Source organism: Bombina bombina, chromosome 1 (genome assembly GCF_027579735.1).
Source record: "Bombina bombina isolate aBomBom1 chromosome 1, aBomBom1.pri, whole genome shotgun sequence".
NCBI lineage: Eukaryota > Metazoa > Chordata > Amphibia > Anura > Bombinatoridae > Bombina > Bombina bombina.
In genome coordinates, this window is record NC_069499.1 from 168,448,724 (window position 1) to 168,469,503 (window position 20,780).

The window sequence follows — 20,780 nt, forward strand, 5'->3', positions numbered from 1 at the left end:
GTGCCGTCAGAGATCCCCACACAGCTCCCCAACCTGTGAGACTTGCATCTGTTGAAATTACAGTCCAGGTCGGAAGCACAAAAGAAGCCCCCTGAATTAAACGATGGTGATCTGTCCACCATGTTAGAGAGTGTCGAACAATCGGTTTTAAAGATATTAATTGAGATATCTTCGTGTAATCCTTGCACCATTGCTTCAGCATACAGAGCTGAAGAGGTCGCATGTGAAAACGAGCAAAGGGGATCGCGTCCGATGCAGCAGTCATAAGACCTAGAATTTCCATGCCTAAGGCTACCGAAGGGAATGATTGTGACTGAAGGTTTCGACAAGCTGCAATCAACTTTAGACGTCTCTTGTCTGTTAAAGACAGAGTCATGGACACTGAATCCATCTGGAAACCCAGAAAGGTTACCCTTGTCTGAGGAATCAAAGAACTTTTTGGTAAATTGATCCTCCAACCATGATCTTGAAGAAACAACACAAGTCGATTCGTATGAGATTCTGCTAAATGTAAAGACTGAGCAAGTACCAAGATATCGTCCAAATAAGGAAATACCACAATACCCTGTTCTCTGATTACAGACAGCAGGGCACCGAGAACCTTTGTAAAAATTCTTGGAGCTGTAGCTAGGCCAAACGGCAGAGCCACAAACTGGTAATGCTTGTCCAGAAACGAGAATCTCAGGAACTGATAATGATCTGGATGAATCGGAATATGCAGATATGCATCCTGTAAATCTATTGTGGACATATAATTCCCTTGCTGAACAAAAGGTAAGATAGTCCTTACAGTTACCATCTTGAACGTTGGTATCCTTACATAACGATTCAATATTTTTAGATCCAGAACTGGTCTGAAAGAATTCTCCTTCTTTGGTACAATGAAGAGATTTGAATAAAACCCCATCCCCTGTTCCGGAACTGGAACTGGCATAATTACTCCAGTCAACTCTAGATCTGAAACACATTTCAGAAATGCTTGAGCTTTTACTGGATTTACTGGGACACGGGAAAGAAAAAATCTCTTTGCAGGAGGTCTCAACTTGAAACCAATTCTGTACCCTTCTGAAACAATGTTCTGAATCCAAAGATTGTGAACAGAATTGATCCAAATTTCCTTGAAAATACGTAACCTGCCCCCTACCAGCTGAGCTGGAATGAGGGCCGCACCTTCATGTGGACTTAGAAGCAGGCTTTGCCTTTCTAGCTGGCTTGGATTTATTCCAGACTGGAGATGGTCTCCAAACTGAAACTGCTCCTGAGGATGAAGGATCAGGCTTTTGTTCTTTGTTGAAACGAAAACGATTATTAGCCCTGTTTTTACCTTTAGATTTTTTATCCTGTGGTAAAAAAGTTCCTTTCCCACCAGTAACGGTTGAAATAATGGAATCCAACTGAGAACCAAATAATTTGTTACCCTGGAAAGAAATGGAAAGTAAAGTTGATTTAGAAGCCATATCAGCATTCCAAGTTTTAAGCCATAAAGCTCTTCTAGCTAAAATAGCTAGAGACATAAACCTGACATCAACTCTGATAATATCAAAAATGGCATCACAGATAAAATGATTAGCATGCTGTAGAAGAATAATAATATCATGAGAATCACAATGTGTTACTTGTTGCGCTAAAGTTTCCAACCAAAAAGTTGAAGCTGCAGCAACATCAGCCAAAGATATAGCAGGTCTAAGAAGATTACCTGAACACAGATAAGCTTTTCTTAGAAAGGATTCAATTTTCCAATCTAGAGGATCCTTAAACGAAGTACCATCTGACGTAGGAATAGTAGTACGTTTAGCAAGGGTAGAAATAGCCCCATCAACTTTAGGGATCTTGTCCCAAAATTCTAATCTGTCAGACGGCACAGGATATAATTGCTTAAAACGTTTAGAAGGAGTAAATGAATTACCCAAATTATCCCATTCTTTGGAAATTACTGCAGAAATAGCATTAGGAACAGGAAAAACTTCTGGAATAACCACAGGAGCTTTAAATACCTTATCTAAACGTTTAGAATTAGTATCAAGAGGACCAGAATCCTCTATTTCTAAAGCAATTAGTACTTCTTTAAGTAAAGAACGAATAAATTCCATTTTAAATAAATATGAAGATTTATCAGCATCAACCTCTGAGACAGAATCCTCTGAACCAGAGGAATCATCAGAAACAGAATGATGATGTTCATTTAAAAATTCATCTGTAGGGAGAGAAGTTTTAAAATATTTTTTACGTTTACTAGAAGGAGAAATAACAGACATAGCCTTCTTTATGGATTCAGAAACAAAATCTCTTATATTATCAGGAACATTCTGCACCTTAGATGTTGAAGGAACTGCAACAGGCAATGGTACTTTACTAAAGGAAATATTATCTGCTTTAACAAGTTTGTTATGACAATCAATACAAACAACAGCTGGAGGAATAGCTACCAAAAGTTTACAGCAGATACACTTAGCTTTGGTAGATTCAGCACTTGACAGCGATTTTCCTGTAGTAACTTCTGACTCAGATGCAACGTGAGACATCTTGCAATATGTAAGAGAAAAAACAACATATATATAAAGCAAAATTGATCAAATTCCTTAAATGACAGTTTCAGGAATGGGAAAAAATGCCAAAGAACAAGCTTCTAGCAACCAGAAGCAATAAAAAATGAGACTTAAATAATGTGGAGACAAAAGTGACGCCCATATTTTTTCGCGCCAAATAAGACGCCCACATTATTTGGCGCCTAAATGCTTTTTGGCGCCAAAAATGACGCCACATCCGGAACGCCGACATTTTTGGCGCAAAATAACGTCAAAAAATGACGCAACTTCCGGCGACACGTATGACGCCGGAAACGGAAATAGAATTTTTGCGCCAAAAAAGTCAGCGCCAAGAATGACGCAATAAAATGAAGCATTTTCAGCCCCCGCGAGCCTAACAGCCCACAGGGAAAAAGTCAAATTTTAAGGTAAGAAAAATGTTAAATTAAAATGCATTATCCCAAATATGAAACTGATTGTCTGAAAATAAGGAAAGTTGAACATTCTGAGTCAAGGCAAATAAATGTTTGAATACATATATTTAGAACTTTATAAACAAAGTGCCCAACCATAGCTAGGAGTGTCACAGAAAATAAGACTTACTTACCCCAGGACACTCATCTACATATAGCAGATAGCCAAACCAGTACTGAAACGAGAATCAGCAGAGGTAATGGTATATATAAGAGTATATCGTCGATCTGAAAAGGGAGGTAAGAGATGAATCTCTACGACCGATAACAGAGAACCTATGAAATAGACCCCTTAGAAGGAGATCACTGCATTCAATAGGCAATACTCTCCTCACATCCCTCTGACATTCACTGCACGCTGAGAGGAAAACCGGGCTCCAACTTGCTGCGGAGCGCATATCAACGTAGAATCTAGCACAAACTTACTTCACCACCTCCATCGGAGGCAAAGTTTGTAAAACTGAATTGTGGGTGTGGTGAGGGGTGTATTTATAGGCATTTTGAGGTTTGGGAAACTTTGCCCCTCCTGGTAGGAATGTATATCCCATACGTCACTAGCTCATGGACTCTTGCTAATTACATGAAAGAAATAAGACTTACTTACCCCAGAACACTCATCTACAAGTAGTAGAAAGCCAAACCAGTACTGAAACGAGAATCAGTAGAGGTAATGGTATATATAAGAGTATATCGTCAATCTGAAAAGGGAGGTAAGAGATGAATCTCTACGACCGATAACAGAGAACCTATGAAATAGACCCCGTAGAAGGAGATCATTGAATTCAAACAGGCAATACTCTCCTCACATCCCTCTGACATTCACTGCACGCTGAGAGGAAAACCGGGCTCCAACGTAGAATCTAGCACAAACTTACTTCACCACCTCCATAGGAGGCAAAGTTTGTAAAACTGATTTGTGGGTGTGGTGAGGGGTGTATTTATGGGCATTTGAGGTTTGGGAAACTTTGCCCCTCCTGGTAGGAATGTATATCCCATACGTCACTAGCTCATGGACTCTTGCTAATTACATGAAAGAAAAAAAATGTATCTCTTTTAGGTCAGCCACTGATGTTGGATGAGAAGGTCTGGTACACAATCAGCATTCCAATTAATCCCAGAGGTGATCAAGTCAGGGCTCTATGCAGGCCGCTCAAGTACCTTCACACAAAATTCCTCAAACAATGTCTTTGTGGACCTCGCTTTCTGCACAGGGGCACAGTCATGCTAGAACAGGAAATGGCCTTCCCAAAATTTTTGCAACAACGTTTAATGTCCCTAATTGTCTAAAATGTTTTTGTATCCTAAAGCATTAATATGAACTTTTACTGGAACTAAGGAGCATAACCCAAACCCTGAAAAATAATCCCAGAATATTATCCCTCATCCACCAAACTTTACAGTAGGCACTATGCCTTCTGGTGGGTAATGTTCATCTCACAGATAATGAAGTATGATGCCTCACTCCAGCGTACAGTGGTAGCGTGCTTTACACCAGCATTTCTTTACCGCAGTTCTCAAGTACTCACAAGAGGCCAGGTTTTTATTATAGCTGCACCAGTGCACATGTGAAGTAATCAGCTACACCATGGTTACTAACCAGCTTTCACCCATCAGCTCATTATTTCACCTGTGCACTGGTTTAGCTATAATGAAAACCTGGCCGGGTGGGGGTACTTGAGGACCACAGCTGAGAAACAATGCTTTACACCACTCCAGCTGACTCTTGGTATTGCACAGGTTGATATAAAACCAATTTCATAAAGCTCCCGCTGCACAGTTGTAGCACTGTGCTACTTCCCGAGGTAGTTTGACACACTGTATTAAGTGATGCAACAAATGGTTTACAAATAGGGATTTATATTTCCACGCTCCTGGTTTCAGTACTCATGGCTGGGCTGTTATTGCTCCCAGAAGCTTCCACTTCACAATAGTGCTTACAGGGCAAAAATTCCACAAACTGACTTGTAGCAAAAGGTGGCACATTAAAGAAATGGGTGTGGCTGAAACAACTAAACTCAATAATTAGTAGGGGGTGCCCACATACTTTTGTCCATATAGTGTAATTCTCTGGGTTTTTTCACCTTTGGTCCTTAACCGTTTCCCATTAAGTTTACCAACCTACAAGCTGTTTATCACAGATAGTTACTCTACTCCATGTTCTGTGTAACAGTGTTATGTAATTGTAGAAATTATTGTAACTATTGTCAGACATACAGAATATGAGGAGACATTCTACACAAAAATGATACAAAGTTTAATAAAAAAAAAAAAATTGTCTTACCAAACGGTTCGCTGGTACACCTAATATAATTTCATGCCCACTGCCAAAGTGTTGTGCTATGGACAACCCACTCAGACAGTAGCAGGTATGATAAAAATCTCTTGATCTTTAATAAATAAAAAAGGGACATTATCAGAGATTACATTGGGATAATTCTTTTGATGTAATGTAACGGTTACATAGTATGAATACTCACTTGCCAGGTTTATCCAGCAGGCCTCCAGTTGGACACTGGCAGCACAAAAGAATATATTCTTGCAAGGCTTGCTGGTCAAACATCCACTGAGTGAGGCTGAGAGCAGAATCTCCTAAATAAAAAAATAAATAAAAATAAGGAACCACAAGAACAGATTGCCGACGATCATGGTAACTCAACCATTCCTTAAGCGGGGGCAGGTCATGAATGACAGGATTGGCCAAAAGAAAAACCTGCTTAAGGTAACAGCTCAAAATAAAATTAAGAATTTTAGTTAAAAAAAATAAATATATATACGTAGGAAATGTGTTCAATTTCATTGAATATACACTACTTATATCAACTACATTTTGTACAAATGCACATGCTTTTATTTTATCAGTGCAGGTTACACAAAGAACCTTGGCAAGTCATATGGCACGACTGTTCTATCATTAGCATTTTGAAATTATTTAGAAAGGTATTTAATCTTTTTCTACATACATCTATATAGAAAGCTATGGGCACCCTGTTGATTTACCAAGAGAAAAGAAGTTAACACAACCACATTAACCTTAAACTTCAATTATTTCTCCAAATTTTCTGAACAGTTACTATTTCCTGGATGTAACAGACTAAAAAAAATAAAACTTTATTAGAACTACTCATCCCAAGATTGGGATGACAGGAAAAGTAATGCCTCTGAACACAAAAAATTAAATTTTAGAAAAAATGATCTTTCATGATTCAGATAGAGCATGCAATTTTAAGCAACTTTCTAATTTATTCCCATTATCAATTTTTCTTCGTTCTCTAGCTATCTTTATTTGAAAAAGAAGGCATCTAAGTTTTTTGGTTTAGAACACTGGACAGCACTTTTTTATTGGTGGATGAATTTATCCACCAATCAGCGAGAACAACCCAGGTTGTTCACGAAAAATGGGCCGGCATCTAAACTTACATTTCAAATAAAGATACCAAGAGAATGAAGAAAATGTGATAATTGGAGTAAATTAGAAAGTTGATTAAAATGTCATGCTCTATCTGAATCACGAAAGAATTTTTTTTAATTCAGTGTCCCTTTAACCAAGTGAATGTCCTGGTAGCTGCCCACACACAAAGACAAGTTAAAAACACATCAACAATGGTACATGCAAACAATAGCTTATTTTGAATAAATTCTAGTGGTCAGAAAGTGGTCAAATACTCATTGGTGTATTGAAGTAATTCCTTTTGTATATCTAGAAGGTACTTATATTATCCCTTACAATTATTGTGCAAATATGTTGCTTTATTAGTACAATTTGTATCCTTTAGAGAGGATCAGCAGCTATGCGTGATATCATCTATCAGTAATAATTGTAAAAAGAGACATTGCCTTGTTCTCATAAGTTAGGGATATGTTAAGAATCACCTGGTATATGAAAATGATACTCTGGAATTCAGTACTACCCACACAGCTCCTTGACTGTGCTGCGTTAATATATAAACCACTAAACGGTATAAGGTAAATCTTTATTTGTAATCGGTCAAAATTGCCCGACTGAATTAATTAACGAAGTACATACCGTTAGTGGATATCAAAACTATACTGGTGCTGTCACCATTTTTAGGGTGGTAGAAAATATGATCTTAACCTTAAATCAAAATTATGCTAAAAAAGTAAAATAGCGGTATAAAAATATCACTATGTCTCTGGTAGCACCATTTGCATACCAGTTAGCTTTATAAGTTATACACCACTGCTATTTTTATCAGCAATACATTACAGAGCAAGGGTATGCCGTGTGTTGACAGGTCAAGCGATATTCTGATTATCAATGATAGCACAGATTGCTAGATATTAAGATAGTAAATATAGTCTATGTAAAATTAATACTTTGTATTGTCAAAAAGCCATCTTAAATAATATCCAATATCAGGTAGCACAATTCGCATACCGGCTGGTTTTACAAGTTAAATAATTAACCTAGCAATCTATAGTATTTTTAATACTACTGTTATTATCTAGTTTACTTTCTAGGAGTGGTTATTAGTCTAATGGGGGAACCCTAACATATATAAACTGAGGTTTAATTTCTCTTATATTCTACCTGTGATTGTCTGTAATTATTTTTCTGAAACCTATATAAGAAGCTTGCAAGTGATCGCTAATGACAGAAGGAGCTTGCACCAGTTTGTCGTCCAGCAACGGTGCAATTAAAATCCTGAGCTCTGATCACTGCTAACAAGGCACCTAGCATCTCTGTAAAGATGTGTGAAGTTGTAGCCAGACCAAATGGAAGAGCGACAAACTAATAGTGATTTTCCATATAAGCAAACATCCTTAAAGGGACAGTCAACACTAGAATTTTTGTTGTTTAAAAAGAAAACATAATTTATGTAAGAACTTAACTGATAAATTCATTTCTTTCATATTAGCAAGAGTCCATGAGCTAGTGACGTATGGGATATACATTCCTACCAGGAGGGGCAAAGTTTCCCAAACCTCAAAATGCCTATAAATACACCCCTCACCACACCCACAAATCAGTTTAACGAATAGCCAAGAAGTGGGGTGATAAGAAAAAAGTGCGAAAGCATAAAAAATAAGGAATTGGAATAATTGTGCTTTATACAAAAAAAATCATAACCACCACAAAAAAGGGTGGGCCTCATGGACTCTTGCTAATATGAAAGAAATGAATTTATCAGGTAAGTTCTTACATAAATTATGTTTTCTTTCATGTAATTAGCAAGAGTCCATGAGCTAGTGACGTATGGGATAATAAATACCCAAGATGTGGAACTTCCACGCAAGAGTCACTAGAGAGGGAGGGATAAAATAAAGACAGCCAATTCCGCTGAAAAATAATCCACACCCCAAAATAAAATTTAAATCTTATAATGAAAAAAACTGAAATTATAAGCAGAAGAATCAAACTGAAACAGCTGCCTGAAGTACTTTTCTACCAAAAACTGCTTCAGAAGAAGAAAACACATCAAAATGGTAGAATTTAGTAAAAGTATGCAAAGAAGACCAAGTTGCTGCTTTGCAAATCTGATCAACCGAAGCTTCATTCCTAAACGCCCAGGAAGTAGAAACTGACCTAGTAGAATGAGCTGTAATCCTTTGAGGCGGAGTCTTACCCGACTCAATATAAGCATGATGAATCAAAGACTTTAACCAAGACGCCAAAGAAATGGCAGAGGCCTTCTGACCTTTTCTGGAACCGGAAAAGATAACAAATAGACTAGAAGTCTTTCGGAAATCTTTAGTAGCTTCAACATAATATTTCAAAAGCTCTAACTACATCCAAAGAATGTAACGATCTTTCCTTAGAATTCTTAGGATTAGGACACAATGAAGGAATCACAATTTCTCTATTAATGTTGTTAGAATTCACAACTTTAGGTAAAAATTTAAATGAAGTCCGCAACAACGCCTTATCCTGATGAAAAATCAGAAAAGGAGATTCACAAGAAAGAGCAGATAACTAAGAAACTCTTCTAGCAGAAGAGATGGCCAAAAGGAACAACACTTTCCAAGAAAGTAATTTAATATCCAGAGAATGCATAGGTTCAAACGGAGGAGCTTGTAAAGCCCGCAGAACCAAATTCAAACTCCAAGGAGGAGAGATTGACTTAATGACAGGTTTTATACGAACCAAAGCCTGTACAAAGCAATGAATATCAGGAAGATTAGCAATCTTTCTGTGAAACAGCACAGAAAGAGCAGAAATTTGTCCTTTCAAGGAACTTGCAGACAAACCTTTATCCAGACCATCCTGAAGAAACTGTAAAATTCTAGGAATTCTAAAAGAATGCCAGGAAAATTGATGAGAAGAACACCAAGAAATGTAAGTCTTCCAGACTCGATAATATATCTTCCTAGACACAGATTTACGAGCCTGTAACATAGTATTAATTACGGAGTCAGAGAAACCTCTATGACTGAGAATCAAGCGTTCAATCTCCATACCTTCAAATTTAATGATTTGAGATCCTGATGGAAAAAAGGACCTTGAGATAGAAGGTCTGGTCTTAACGGAAGAGTCCAAGGTTGGCAAGTAGTCATCCGAACAAGATCCGCATACCAAAACCTGTGAGGCCATGCTGGAGCCACCAGCAGAACAAACGAACGCTCTTTTAGAATCTTGGAGATCACTCTTGGAAGAAGAACTAGAGGCGGAAAGATATAAGCAGGATGATACTTCCAAGGAAGTGACAATGCATCCACTGCCTCCGCCTGAGGATCCCTGGATCTGGACAGATACCTGGGAAGTTTCTTGTTTAGATGAGAGGCCATCAAATCTATTTCTGGAAGTCCCCAGATTTGAACAATCTGAAGAAATACCTCTGGGTGAAAAGACCAATCGCCCGGATGTAACGTCTGGCGACTGAGATAATCCGCTTCCCAATTGTCTATACCTGGGATGTGAACCGCAGAAATTAGACAGGAGCTGGATTCCGCCCATGCAAGTATCCGAGATATTTCTTTCATAGCCAGAGGACTGTGAGTCCCCACTTGATGATTGACATATGCCACGGTTGTGACATTGTCCGTCTGAAAACAAATGAACGATTCTCTCTTCAGAAGAGGCCACGACTGAAGAGCTCTGAAAATCGCACGGAGTTCCAAAATGTTGATTGGTAATCTCGCCTCCTGAGATTCCCAAACCCCCTGCGCTGTCAGAGACCCCCATATGGCTCCCCAACCTGTCAGACTCGCATCTGTTGAGATCACAGTCCAGGTTGGAAGAACAAAAGAAGCCCCTTGAACTAAACAATGGAGATCTGTCCACCACGTCAGAGAGTGTCGCACAATCGGATTTAAAGATATTAACTGTGATATCTTTGTGTAATCCCTGCACCATTGGTTCAGCATACAAAGCTGAAGAGGTCGCATGTGAAAACGAGCAAAGGGGATCGCGTCCGATGCAGCAGTCATAAGACCTAGAATTTCCATGCATAAGGCTACCGAAGGGAATGATTGAGATTGAAGGTTTCGACAAGCTGAAACCAATTTCAGACATCTCTTGTCTGTCAGAGACAAAGTCATGGACACTGAATCTATTTGGAAACCTAAAAAGGTTACCCTTGTCTGAGGAATCAATTAAATCTTTGGTAAATTGATCCTCCAACCATGTTCTTGAAGAAACAAAGTCGATTCGTATGAAATTCTGCTAAATGTGAAGACTGAGCAAGTACCAAGATATCGTCCAAATAAGGAAATACCACAATACCCTGTTCTCTGATTACAGATAGAAGGGCACCGAGAACCTTTGAAAAAATCCTTGGAGCAGTTGCTAGGCGGAACGGCAGAGCCACAAACTGGTAATGCTTGTCTAGAAAAGAGAATCTCAGAAACTGATGGTGATCTGGATGAATCGGAATATGCAGATATGCATCCTGTAAATCTATTGTGGACATATAATGCCCTTGTTGAACAAAAGGCAGAATAGTCCTTATAGTTACCATTTTGAATGTTGGTATCCTTACATAACGATTCAATATTTTTAAATCCAGAACTGGTCTGAAGGAATTCTCCTTCTTTGGTACAATGAATAGATTGGAGTAAAACCCCAGACCCTGTTCCAAAACTGGAACTGGCACAATTACTCCAGCCAACTCTAGATCTGAAACACATTTCAGAAATGCTTGAGCCTTCACTGGATTTATTGGGATGCGAGAAAGAAAAAATCTTCTTGCAGGAGGCCTTACCTTGAAACCTATTCTGTACCCTTGTGAAACAATGTTCTGAATCCAAAGACTGTGAATCGAATTGATCCAAATTTCTTTGAAAAATCGTAATCTGCCCCCTACCAGCTGTGCTGGAATGAGGGCCGCACCTTCATGTGGACTTGGGAGCTGGCTTTGGCTTTCTGAAAGGCTTGGATTTATTCCAGGCGGGAGATGGTTTCCAAACAGAAACCGTTCCTTTAGGGGAAGGATCAGGCTTCTGTTCCTTAATCTGACGAAAGGAACGAAAACGATTAGCAGCCCTATATTTACCTTTAGATTTTTTATCTTGAGGTAAAAAAGTTCCTTTCCCCCCAGTAACAGTTGAAATAATAGAATCCAACTGGGAACCAAACAATTTATTACCTTGGAAAGAAAGGGAAAGCAAAGTTGACTTAGAAGACATATCTGCATTCCAAGTTTTAAGCCATAAAGCTCTTCTAGCTAAAATAGCTAAAGACATATACCTGACATCAACTCTAATGATATCAAAGATGGCATCACAAATAAAGTTATTAGCATGTTGAAGAAGTTTAACAATGCTATGAGTATTATGATCTGACACTTGTTGTGCCAAAGCCTCCAACCAAAAAGTGGAAGCTGCCGCAACATCAGCCAAAGAAATAGCAGGCCTAAGGAGATTACCTGAACATAAATAAGCTTTCCTTAGAAAGGATTCAATTTTCCTATCTAAAGGATCCTTAAAGGAAGTACTATCTGCCGTAGGAATAGTAGTACGTTTAGCGAGAGTAGAGATAGCCCCTTCAACTTTAGGGATTTTGTCCCAAAACTCTAATCTGTCAGATGGCACAGGATACAATTTCTTAAACCTTTTAGAAGGAGTCAATGAATTACCCAGATTATTCCATTCCCTAGAAATTACTTCAGAAATAGCATCAGGGACAGGAAAAACTTCCGGAATAACTAAAGGAGGTTTAAAAACCGAATTTAAACGCTTAGTAGATTTAGTATCAAGAGGACTAGAATCCTCCATTTCTAATGCGATTAAAACTTCTTTAAGTAAAGAACGAATAAATTCCATTTTAAATAAATATGAAGATTTATCAGTGTCAATATCTGAGACAGAATCCTCTGAACCAGAAAAATCATCATCAGAAACAGACAAATCAGAATGATGATGTTCATTTAAAAATTCATCTGAAAAATGTGAAGTTTTAAAAGTCCTTTTACATTTACTGGAAGGAGGAATAACAGACATAGCCTTCCTAATAGATTTAGAAACAAAATCTCTTATGTTAACAGGAACATCCTGAGTATTAGATGTTGATGGAACAGCAACAGGTAATGGAATATTACTAATGGAAATACTATCTGCATTAGCAAGCTTATCGTGACATTCATCACAAACTACAGCCGGAGGAACAGTTACCACAAGTTTACAGCAAATACACTTAACTTTGGTAGAACCAGCATCAGGCAGCGTTTTTCCAGAAGTAGCTTCTGATCCAGGGTCAATCTGAGACATCTTGCAATATGTAAGAGAAAAAACAACATATAAAGCAAAATCTATCAAATTCCTTAAAAGACAGTTTCAGGAATGGGAAAAAATGCCAATGAACAAGCCTCTAGCAACCAGAAGCAAATGAAAAATGAGACTTAAATAATGTGAAAAAAAGGTGGAGACAAAAATGACGCCCACATCCGGTGACACCGACATTTTTGGCGCAAAACATCAAAAAAATGAAGCAAACACGAACAACTTCCGGCGACAAGTATGACGCCGGAAATGACAAAGAAATTTTTTGCGCCAAAAAAGTCAGCGCCAAGAATGACGCAATAAAATGAAGCATTTTCAGCCCCCGCGAGCCTAACAGCCCACAGGGAAAAAAAGTCAATTTTAAGGTAAGAAAAAAATGTTTTATTCATATGCATTATCCCAAATAATGAAACTGACTGTCTGAAATAAGGAATATTGATCATCCTGAATCAAGGCAAATAAATGTTTAAACACATATATTTAGAACTTTATATAAAAGTGCCCAACCATAGCTTAGAGTGTCACAAAAAATAAGACTTACTTACCCCAGGACACTCATCTACATGTAGTAGAAAGCCAAACCAGTACTGAAACGAGAATCAGTAGAGGTAATGGTATATAAGAGTATATCGTCGATCTGAAAAGGGAGGTAAAGAGATGAATCTCTACGACCGATAACAGAGAACCTATGAAATAGATCCCGTAGAAGGAGACCATTGAATTCAAATAGGCAATACTCTCTTCACATCCCTCTGACATTCACTGCACACTGAGAGGAAAACCGGGCTCCAGCCTGCTGAGAAGCGCATATCGACGTAGAATCTAGCACAAACTTACTTCACCACCTCCACGGGAGGCAAAGTTTGTAAAACTGATTTGTGGGTGTGGTGAGGGGTGTATTTATAGGCATTTTGAGGTTTGGGAAACTTTGCCCCTCCTGGTAGGAATGTATATCCCATACGTCACTAGCTCATGGACTCTTGCTAATTACATGAAAGAAAGATAATCCCTTTATTACCCATTCCCCAGTTTTGCATAACCAACAGTTATAATACACGTTTTACCTCTGTAATTATCTTGTATCTAAGCTTCTGCTGACTGCCCCCTTATTTCAGTTATTTTGACAGACATGCGGTTTAGCCAATCAGTGCTCAGTCCTAGATCACTTTACGTGCATGAGCTCAATGTTATCTATATGAAACATGTGAACTAATGCCATCTAGTGGTCAAAATGTATTCAGATTAGAGGCAGTCTTCAAGGTCTAAGAAATTAGCATATGAACCTCCTAGTTTTAGCTTTCAACTAAGAATACCAAGAGAACAAAGCAAAATTGGTGATAAAAGTAATTTGTGAAGTTGTTTAAAATTGCATGACCTATTTAAAACATGAAAGTTTTTTTGGGACTTGACTGTCCCTTTAATTGATGGTGATCTCTGTAGATGGGATAGTGCAGGTATGCATCCTTGAGGTCTATTGAACTGAAAAGAATTTTCCCTTGGAAGGAAAGAGTCAGTCTATTTTTAGTGTCTGCTGACCAAGATTTAACCATAAGGATCTATTCGCCAGCATAGCTAGAGACATATTTTTTTTATTTTTTTTTCCAAAGGTATGACAGCAATAGTATGCTGCTTATTTATATATACATCCAAGAGGCACTTGTGGATTACAACAAAATGTATTATATTTTTTTTTTACACCAAAAGGCTTTATTTCTGACTGGATTCTGATTTGGAGGTGGATGCTCTCAATGAAGACAGTCTACGCCTCTTAGCGATCTGTTCCTGACGTTTCTCCTTGGCCTCCTTTGTCCTTCTGAGTGCGCTGTTTCTTTAGGGCAATACGCCTACGTTTGTGCTGCAGAACTCTTGGTGTCACCAGACGCTGGATCTTGGGGGCCTTGGTTCTGGGTTTCTTTCCCTCCTTTGATAGAGGCTTCCTCACCACATACTGACGCACATCGTCTTCTTTGGACAGGTTGAACAGCTTGCAAATTCTGCTGGCCCTTTTTGGACACAAACGGTGGGGAACAGTATTGTCAGTTAGGCCAGGAATGTCCTTATCTCCTTTCCTGACAATAACCAAGTTCAGGACACTCAGGTTGGCATCCACAATGCAGCCACGTACAGATTTGCGTTTGCGCTCTCCAGTTCTCCTGGGGCGGTAGCAGGAGTGACCCTTGCTCAAGAGAAGATGCACACGGCCATGAGTGAGCACACCCTGTTTCATGGGGAAACCTTGCTTGTCATTTCCACCACTGATGCGCTCAACATATCCCTTCCACTCATCACCTAATGGATCAGCTGAGACTTCAGTTGCCATGCGCTTTTATTATTATTATACTTTATTTATTAAGCGCCAACATATTCCGCAGCGCTGTCCATGGATACAATTCATTTAAATAAAACAATACAAGACTTGTAAGATACAGGACAAAATTTACAAACACATACAGGAGGGATCGAGGGCCCTATTCCCGTGGGAAATTACAATCTAGAAGGGTAGGAGGTTGAGAAACAGGAGGTGAGGATTGCAAGATTGAGAAGGATGTTAATACAGAGTTAGATGAGGGAAATATTAGGTAAGTGAAATTAATTTATTATTGAGTTGGGTGGTAAGCTTCCCTGAACAGAAAAGTCTTCAGGGAGCATTTAAAGGAAGAAAGATTAGGGCAAAGCCTGACAGCACGAGGGAGAGTGTTCCAGAGGGTAGGTGCTGCACGACAGAAGTCCTGCAGTCTAGCATGAGAGGAGGTGATAGTTGCGGATGCAAGGAGCAGGTCGTTGTTGGATCTTAGTGGATGGGCTGGAGTATACTTGTGTATTAGAGAAGATAGGTAGAGGGGAGCGGCGTTGGTGAGAGTTTTGTATGTAAGGGTGAGAATTTTGAATTTAATTCTGCTGTGAATGGGGAGCCAATGAAGGGACTCACAGAGAGGTGCAGCAGATACAGAACGACGGGAAAGGTGGATCAGCCTGGCAGAGGCATTTAGGATGGATTGAAGGGGGGAGAGGTGGGAAAGAGGAAGGCCAGCGAGTAGGTTGTTGCAGTAGTCAAGTCGGGAGATAACAAGGGAGTGGATTATTTGCTTTGTGGTGTCAGCGCTCAGAGAAGGGCGAATTTTAGAAATATTGCGTAGATGATTGCGGCAGGATGTAGAAAGCGATTGGATATGGGGGATGAAGGATAGGTTTGAGTCAAGTGTGACTCCGAGGCAGCGGACTTGGGGTGATGGGGAAATGGTGATGCCGTCAACAGGGATAGAGAAGTCAGAAGTAAGCGTAGAGCTTGAGGGGGGGATAAGAAGGAGCTCAGTCTTGGACATGTTAAACTTTAGGTGGTGAGAGGCCATCCAGGAAGAAATACCAGATAAGCAGTTGCTGACATGAGAGAGGACAGAGGGATAGAGAGCAGGGGTGGAGAGGTAGATCTGGGTGTCATCAGCATAGAGGTGATATTTGAAACCATAACTGTTGATAAGTTTAACCAGCAAAGAAGTATAGATGGAGAAGAGTAGAGGACCCAGAACAGATCCTTGAGGTACTCCAACAGACAGAGGCATAGGAGAGGAGTTGTCGCCAGCAAATGACACAGAAAAAGACCTGTGAGAAAGATAGGAGTGAATCCAGGAAAGAGCAGTGTCACAGAGGCCAAAAGAGCTAAGGGTCTGTAGGAGGAGGGGTGGTCAACTGTGTCAAAGGCAGCTGAGAGGTCAAGTAAGATGAGTATAGAGTAGTGGCCAATATTTTTAGCAGACAGAAGATAGTTTGTGACCTTGGTAAGGGCAGTCTCAGTTGAGTGTTTTGGGCGGAATCCGGATTGCAGTGGGTCAAGCAAGGAGTTGGCGGACAGGAAGTGGGTTAGGCGATTGTAAACTAATTTTTCAAGGAGTTTTGATGTTAGTGGAAGCAGTGATATGGGGCGGTAGCTTTCAGGAGAATTAGGGTTGAGGGAGGGTTTTTTGAGTATGGGAGTGACATTTGCGTGTTTGAAAGAAGATGGGAATGAGCCGGTAGAGAGAGATAGGTTGAAGATGTGGGTAAGAGCAGGAGTGAGGGTGGAAGATAGGGAGGGAATTAGATGGGAAGGGATAGGGTCGAGTGGGCAGGTATTGAGGCGTGAGGAAGATGGTAAGGAAGAAACTTCATTCTCAGTGGTTGGATGGAAGTTGCAGAGGGAGTAATTGGGCCTGTTGGAGTATTGCAGGTTGGTGTTGGGATGTTGCTTCGGATAGTATGTGTTTTGTTTAAAAAGTAGTCTGCCAGGTCTTGAGCACTAAAGACAGGCGGGGGCGGTGAAGCAGGTAGAGGAGAGAGTTAAAGGTGGAGAAGAGAGTCATTTAGAGTTTGAGGAAAGAGTAGATATGAGAGAAGAGAAGTAAGTTTGTTTGGCTAAGTGAAGGGCGGAAGTGTATGAACGAAGAATAAACTTATAGTGTATGAAATCGGGTTCAGAGTGAGTTTTCCTCCAGACACGCTCAGCAGTACGGGAGCATTTTTGCAAATAGCGTGTTTGCTGAGCATGCCAGGGCTGTAACTGACGGTGTGGTGTTTTACGCAGCTGGGGAGGGGCAAGTGTGTCTAATGCAGAGGAGAGAGTTTTTTTATAGTGGGCTGTAGCGAGATCAGGGCAGGTTATAGTGGAGGTGTGAGGGAGGAGATTTTGAATGATTTTTGAAAATTGGAGTGGATCCACAGCATGTGTATTTCTGCAGGGGCGGGGGCGGGATGGAGAAGTGGGTTTAGCTGTTGCATTTCATAAAAGGTACGTAGTTTGCGCTCATCATCAACTTTAATACGTTTCTGGCAGCCAGTGGCTGGGAAAGAGATATTAAGCTTCATGGTTGCCAACCAGTCAGTTTCAAGTCCCCCACCGGAAAGAGAGACATATTTTTTACATTGATCTTAATATCCATTACTGCATTGCATATGAATGCTTGAGCCATTTTAAGTGCTTTAATGCACTTAGAGAGCTTCAGAGAAATTATTCGCCACCATTTTGGCTGCAGCCACAGAGGTGAGAGAAACAGCCGGTCTAAATAAAAGACCTATTTGAAGAAGAAGCACCATCAACCTTATGGATTGCTTAGGGCGAAAGTAACGCCAGGCTTATTCCATTCCTTAGCAATATAGTCAGATCCAAATCAGGGACCTGAAACATGTGTGGAATGTTTGGTGGAGCTCTGAAAAACAGAATTTATGTTTACCTGATAAATTTCTTTCTCCAACGGTGTGTCCGGTCCACGGCGTCATCCTTACTTGTGGGATATTCTCTTCCCCAACAGGAAATGGCAAAGAGCCCAGCAAAGCTGGTCACATGATCCCTCCTAGGCTCCGCCTACCCCAGTCATTCGACCGACGTTAAGGAGGAATATTTGCATAGGAGAAACCATATGGTACCGTGGTGACTGTAGTTAAAGAAAATAAAATATCAGACCTGATTAAAAAAACCAGGGCGGGCCGTGGACCGGACACACCGTTGGAGAAAGAAATTTATCAGGTAAACATAAATTCTGTTTTCTCCAACATAGGTGTGTCCGGTCCACGGCGTCATCCTTACTTGTGGGAACCAATACCAAAGCTTTAGGACACGGATGAAGGGAGGGAGCAAATCAGGTCACCTAAATGGAAGGCACCACGGCTTGCAAAACCTTTCTCCCAAAAATAGCCTCAGAAGAAGCAAAAGTATCAAACTTGTAAAATTTGGTAAAAGTGTGCAGTGAAGACCAAGTCGCTGCTCTACATATCTGATCAACAGAAGCCTCGTTCTTGAAGGCCCATGTGGAAGCCACAGCCCTAGTGGAATGAGCTGTGATTCTTTCGGGAGGCTGCCGTCCGGCAGTCTCGTAAGCCAATCTGATGATGCTTTTAATCCAAAAAGAGAGAGAGGTAGAAGTTGCTTTTTGACCTCTCCTTTTACCTGAATAAACAACAAACAAGGAAGATGTTTGTCTAAAATCCTTTGTAGCATCTAAATAGAATTTTAGAGCGCGAACAACATCCAAATTGTGCAACAAACGTTCCTTCTTTGAAACTGGTTTTGGACACAGAGAAGGTACGATAATCTCCTGGTTAATGTTCTTGTTAGAAACAACTTTTGGAAGAAAACCAGGTTTAGTACGTAAAACCACCTTATCTGCATGGAACACCAGATAAGGAGGAGAACACTGCAGAGCAGATAATTCTGAGACTCTTCTAGCAGAAGAAATCGCAACTAAAAACAAAACTTTCCAAGATAATAACTTAATATCAACGGAATGTAAGGGTTCAAACGGAACCCCCTGAAGAACTGAAAGAACTAAATTGAGACTCCAAGGAGGAGTCAAAGGTTTGTAAACAGGCTTGATTCTAACCAGAGCCTGAACAAAGGCTTGAACATCTGGCACAGCTGCCAGCTTTTTGTGAAGTAATACCGACAAGGCAGAAATCTGTCCCTTCAGGGAACTTGCCGATAATCCTTTTTCCAATCCTTCTTGAAGGAAGGATAGAATCCTAGGAATCTTAACCTTGTCCCAAGGGAATCCTTTAGATTCACACCAACAGATATATTTTTTCCAAATTTTGTGGTAAATCTTTCTAGTCACAGGCTTTCTGGCCTGAACAAGAGTATCGATCACAGAATCTGAGAATCCTCGCTTCGATAAAATCAAGCGTTCAATCTCCACGCAGTCAGCTGGAGTGAAACCAGATTCGGATGTTCGAACGGACCCTGAACAAGAAGGTCTCGTCTCAAAGGTAGCTTCCAAGGTGGAGCCGATGACATATTCACCAGATCTGCATACCAAGTCCTGCGTGGCCACGCAGGAGCTATCAAGATCACCGACGCCCTCTCCTGCTTGATCCTGGCTATCAGCCTGGGGATGAGAGGAAATGGCGGGAACACATAAGCTAGTTTGAAGGTCCAAGGTGCTACTAGTGCATCCACTAGAGCCGCCTTGGGATCCCTGGATCTGGCCCCGTAGCAAGGAACTTTGAAGTTCTGACGAGAGGCCATCAGATCCATGTCTGGAATGCCCCACAGGTGAGTGACTTGGGCAAAGATTTCCGGATGGAGTTCCCACTCCCCCGGATGCAATGTCTGACGACTCAGAAAATCCGCTTCCCAATTTTCCACTCCTGGGATGTGGATAGCAGACAGGTGGCAGGAGTGAGACTCCGCCCAAAGAATAATTTTGGTTACTTCTTCCATCGCTAGGGAACTCCTTGTTCCCCCCTGATGGTTGATGTACGCAACAGTCGTCATGTTGTCTGATTGAAACCGAATGAACCTGGTCCTCGCAAGCTGGGGCCAGGCCTGGAGCGCATTGAATATCGCTCTCAGTTCCAGAATATTTATCGGTAGAAGAGATTCTTCCCGAGACCAAAGACCCTGAGCTTTCAGGGATCCCCAGACCGCGCCCCAGCCTATCAGACTGGCGTCGGTCGTGATAATGACCCACTCTGGTCTGTGGAACATCATCCCTTGAGACAGATTGTCCAGGGACAGCCACCAACGGAGTGAGTCTCTGGTCCTCTGATTTACTTGTATCTTCGGAGACAAGTCTGTATAGTCCCCATTCCACTGACTGAGCATGCACAGTTGTAATGGTCTTAGATGAATGCGCGCAAAAGGAACTATGTCCATCGCCGCCACCATCAACCCGATCACTTCCATGCACTGAGCTATGGAAGGAAGAGGAACGGAATGAAGTATCCGACAAGAGTCCAGAAGCTTTGTTTTTCTGGCCTCTGTTAGAAAGATCCTCATTTCTAAGGAGTCTATAATTGTTCCCAAGAAGGGAACCCTTGTTGACGGGGATAGAGAACTCTTTTCCACGTTCACTTTCCAGCCGTGAGATCTGAGAAAGGCCAGGACAATGTCCGTGTGAGCCTTTGCTTGAGGAAGGGACGACGCTTGAATCAGAATGTCGTCCAGGTAAGGTACTACTGCAATGCCCCTTGGTCTTAGCACCGCTAGAAGGGACCCTAGTACCTTTGTGAAAATCCTTGGAGCAGTGGCTAATCCGAAAGGAAGCGCCACGAACTGGTAATGTTTGTCCAGGAATGCAAACCTTAGGAACCGATGATGTTCCTTGTGGATAGGAATATGTAGATACGCATCCTTTAAATC

The 20,780-nt window shown here is 40.7% G+C and overlaps 1 protein-coding gene and 1 pseudogene across 1 annotated transcript in view; both read right to left on the bottom strand.

The window, feature by feature from the left end:
- Positions 1-20,780, bottom strand: part of LOC128645004 (protein farnesyltransferase subunit beta) — a 152,279-nt gene that overhangs the window by 21,627 nt on the left and 109,872 nt on the right. The window contains exons 10-11 of the mRNA XM_053697715.1: positions 5,476-5,587; positions 5,280-5,385 (exon numbers count right to left, since the gene is read on the bottom strand). Coding sequence (XP_053553690.1) covers positions 5,280-5,385; positions 5,476-5,587 — 218 coding nt within the window. The remainder of the gene's footprint in view (positions 1-5,279; positions 5,386-5,475; positions 5,588-20,780) is intronic.
- LOC128645005 (40S ribosomal protein S6-like) lies at positions 14,331-14,996 on the bottom strand (annotated as a pseudogene).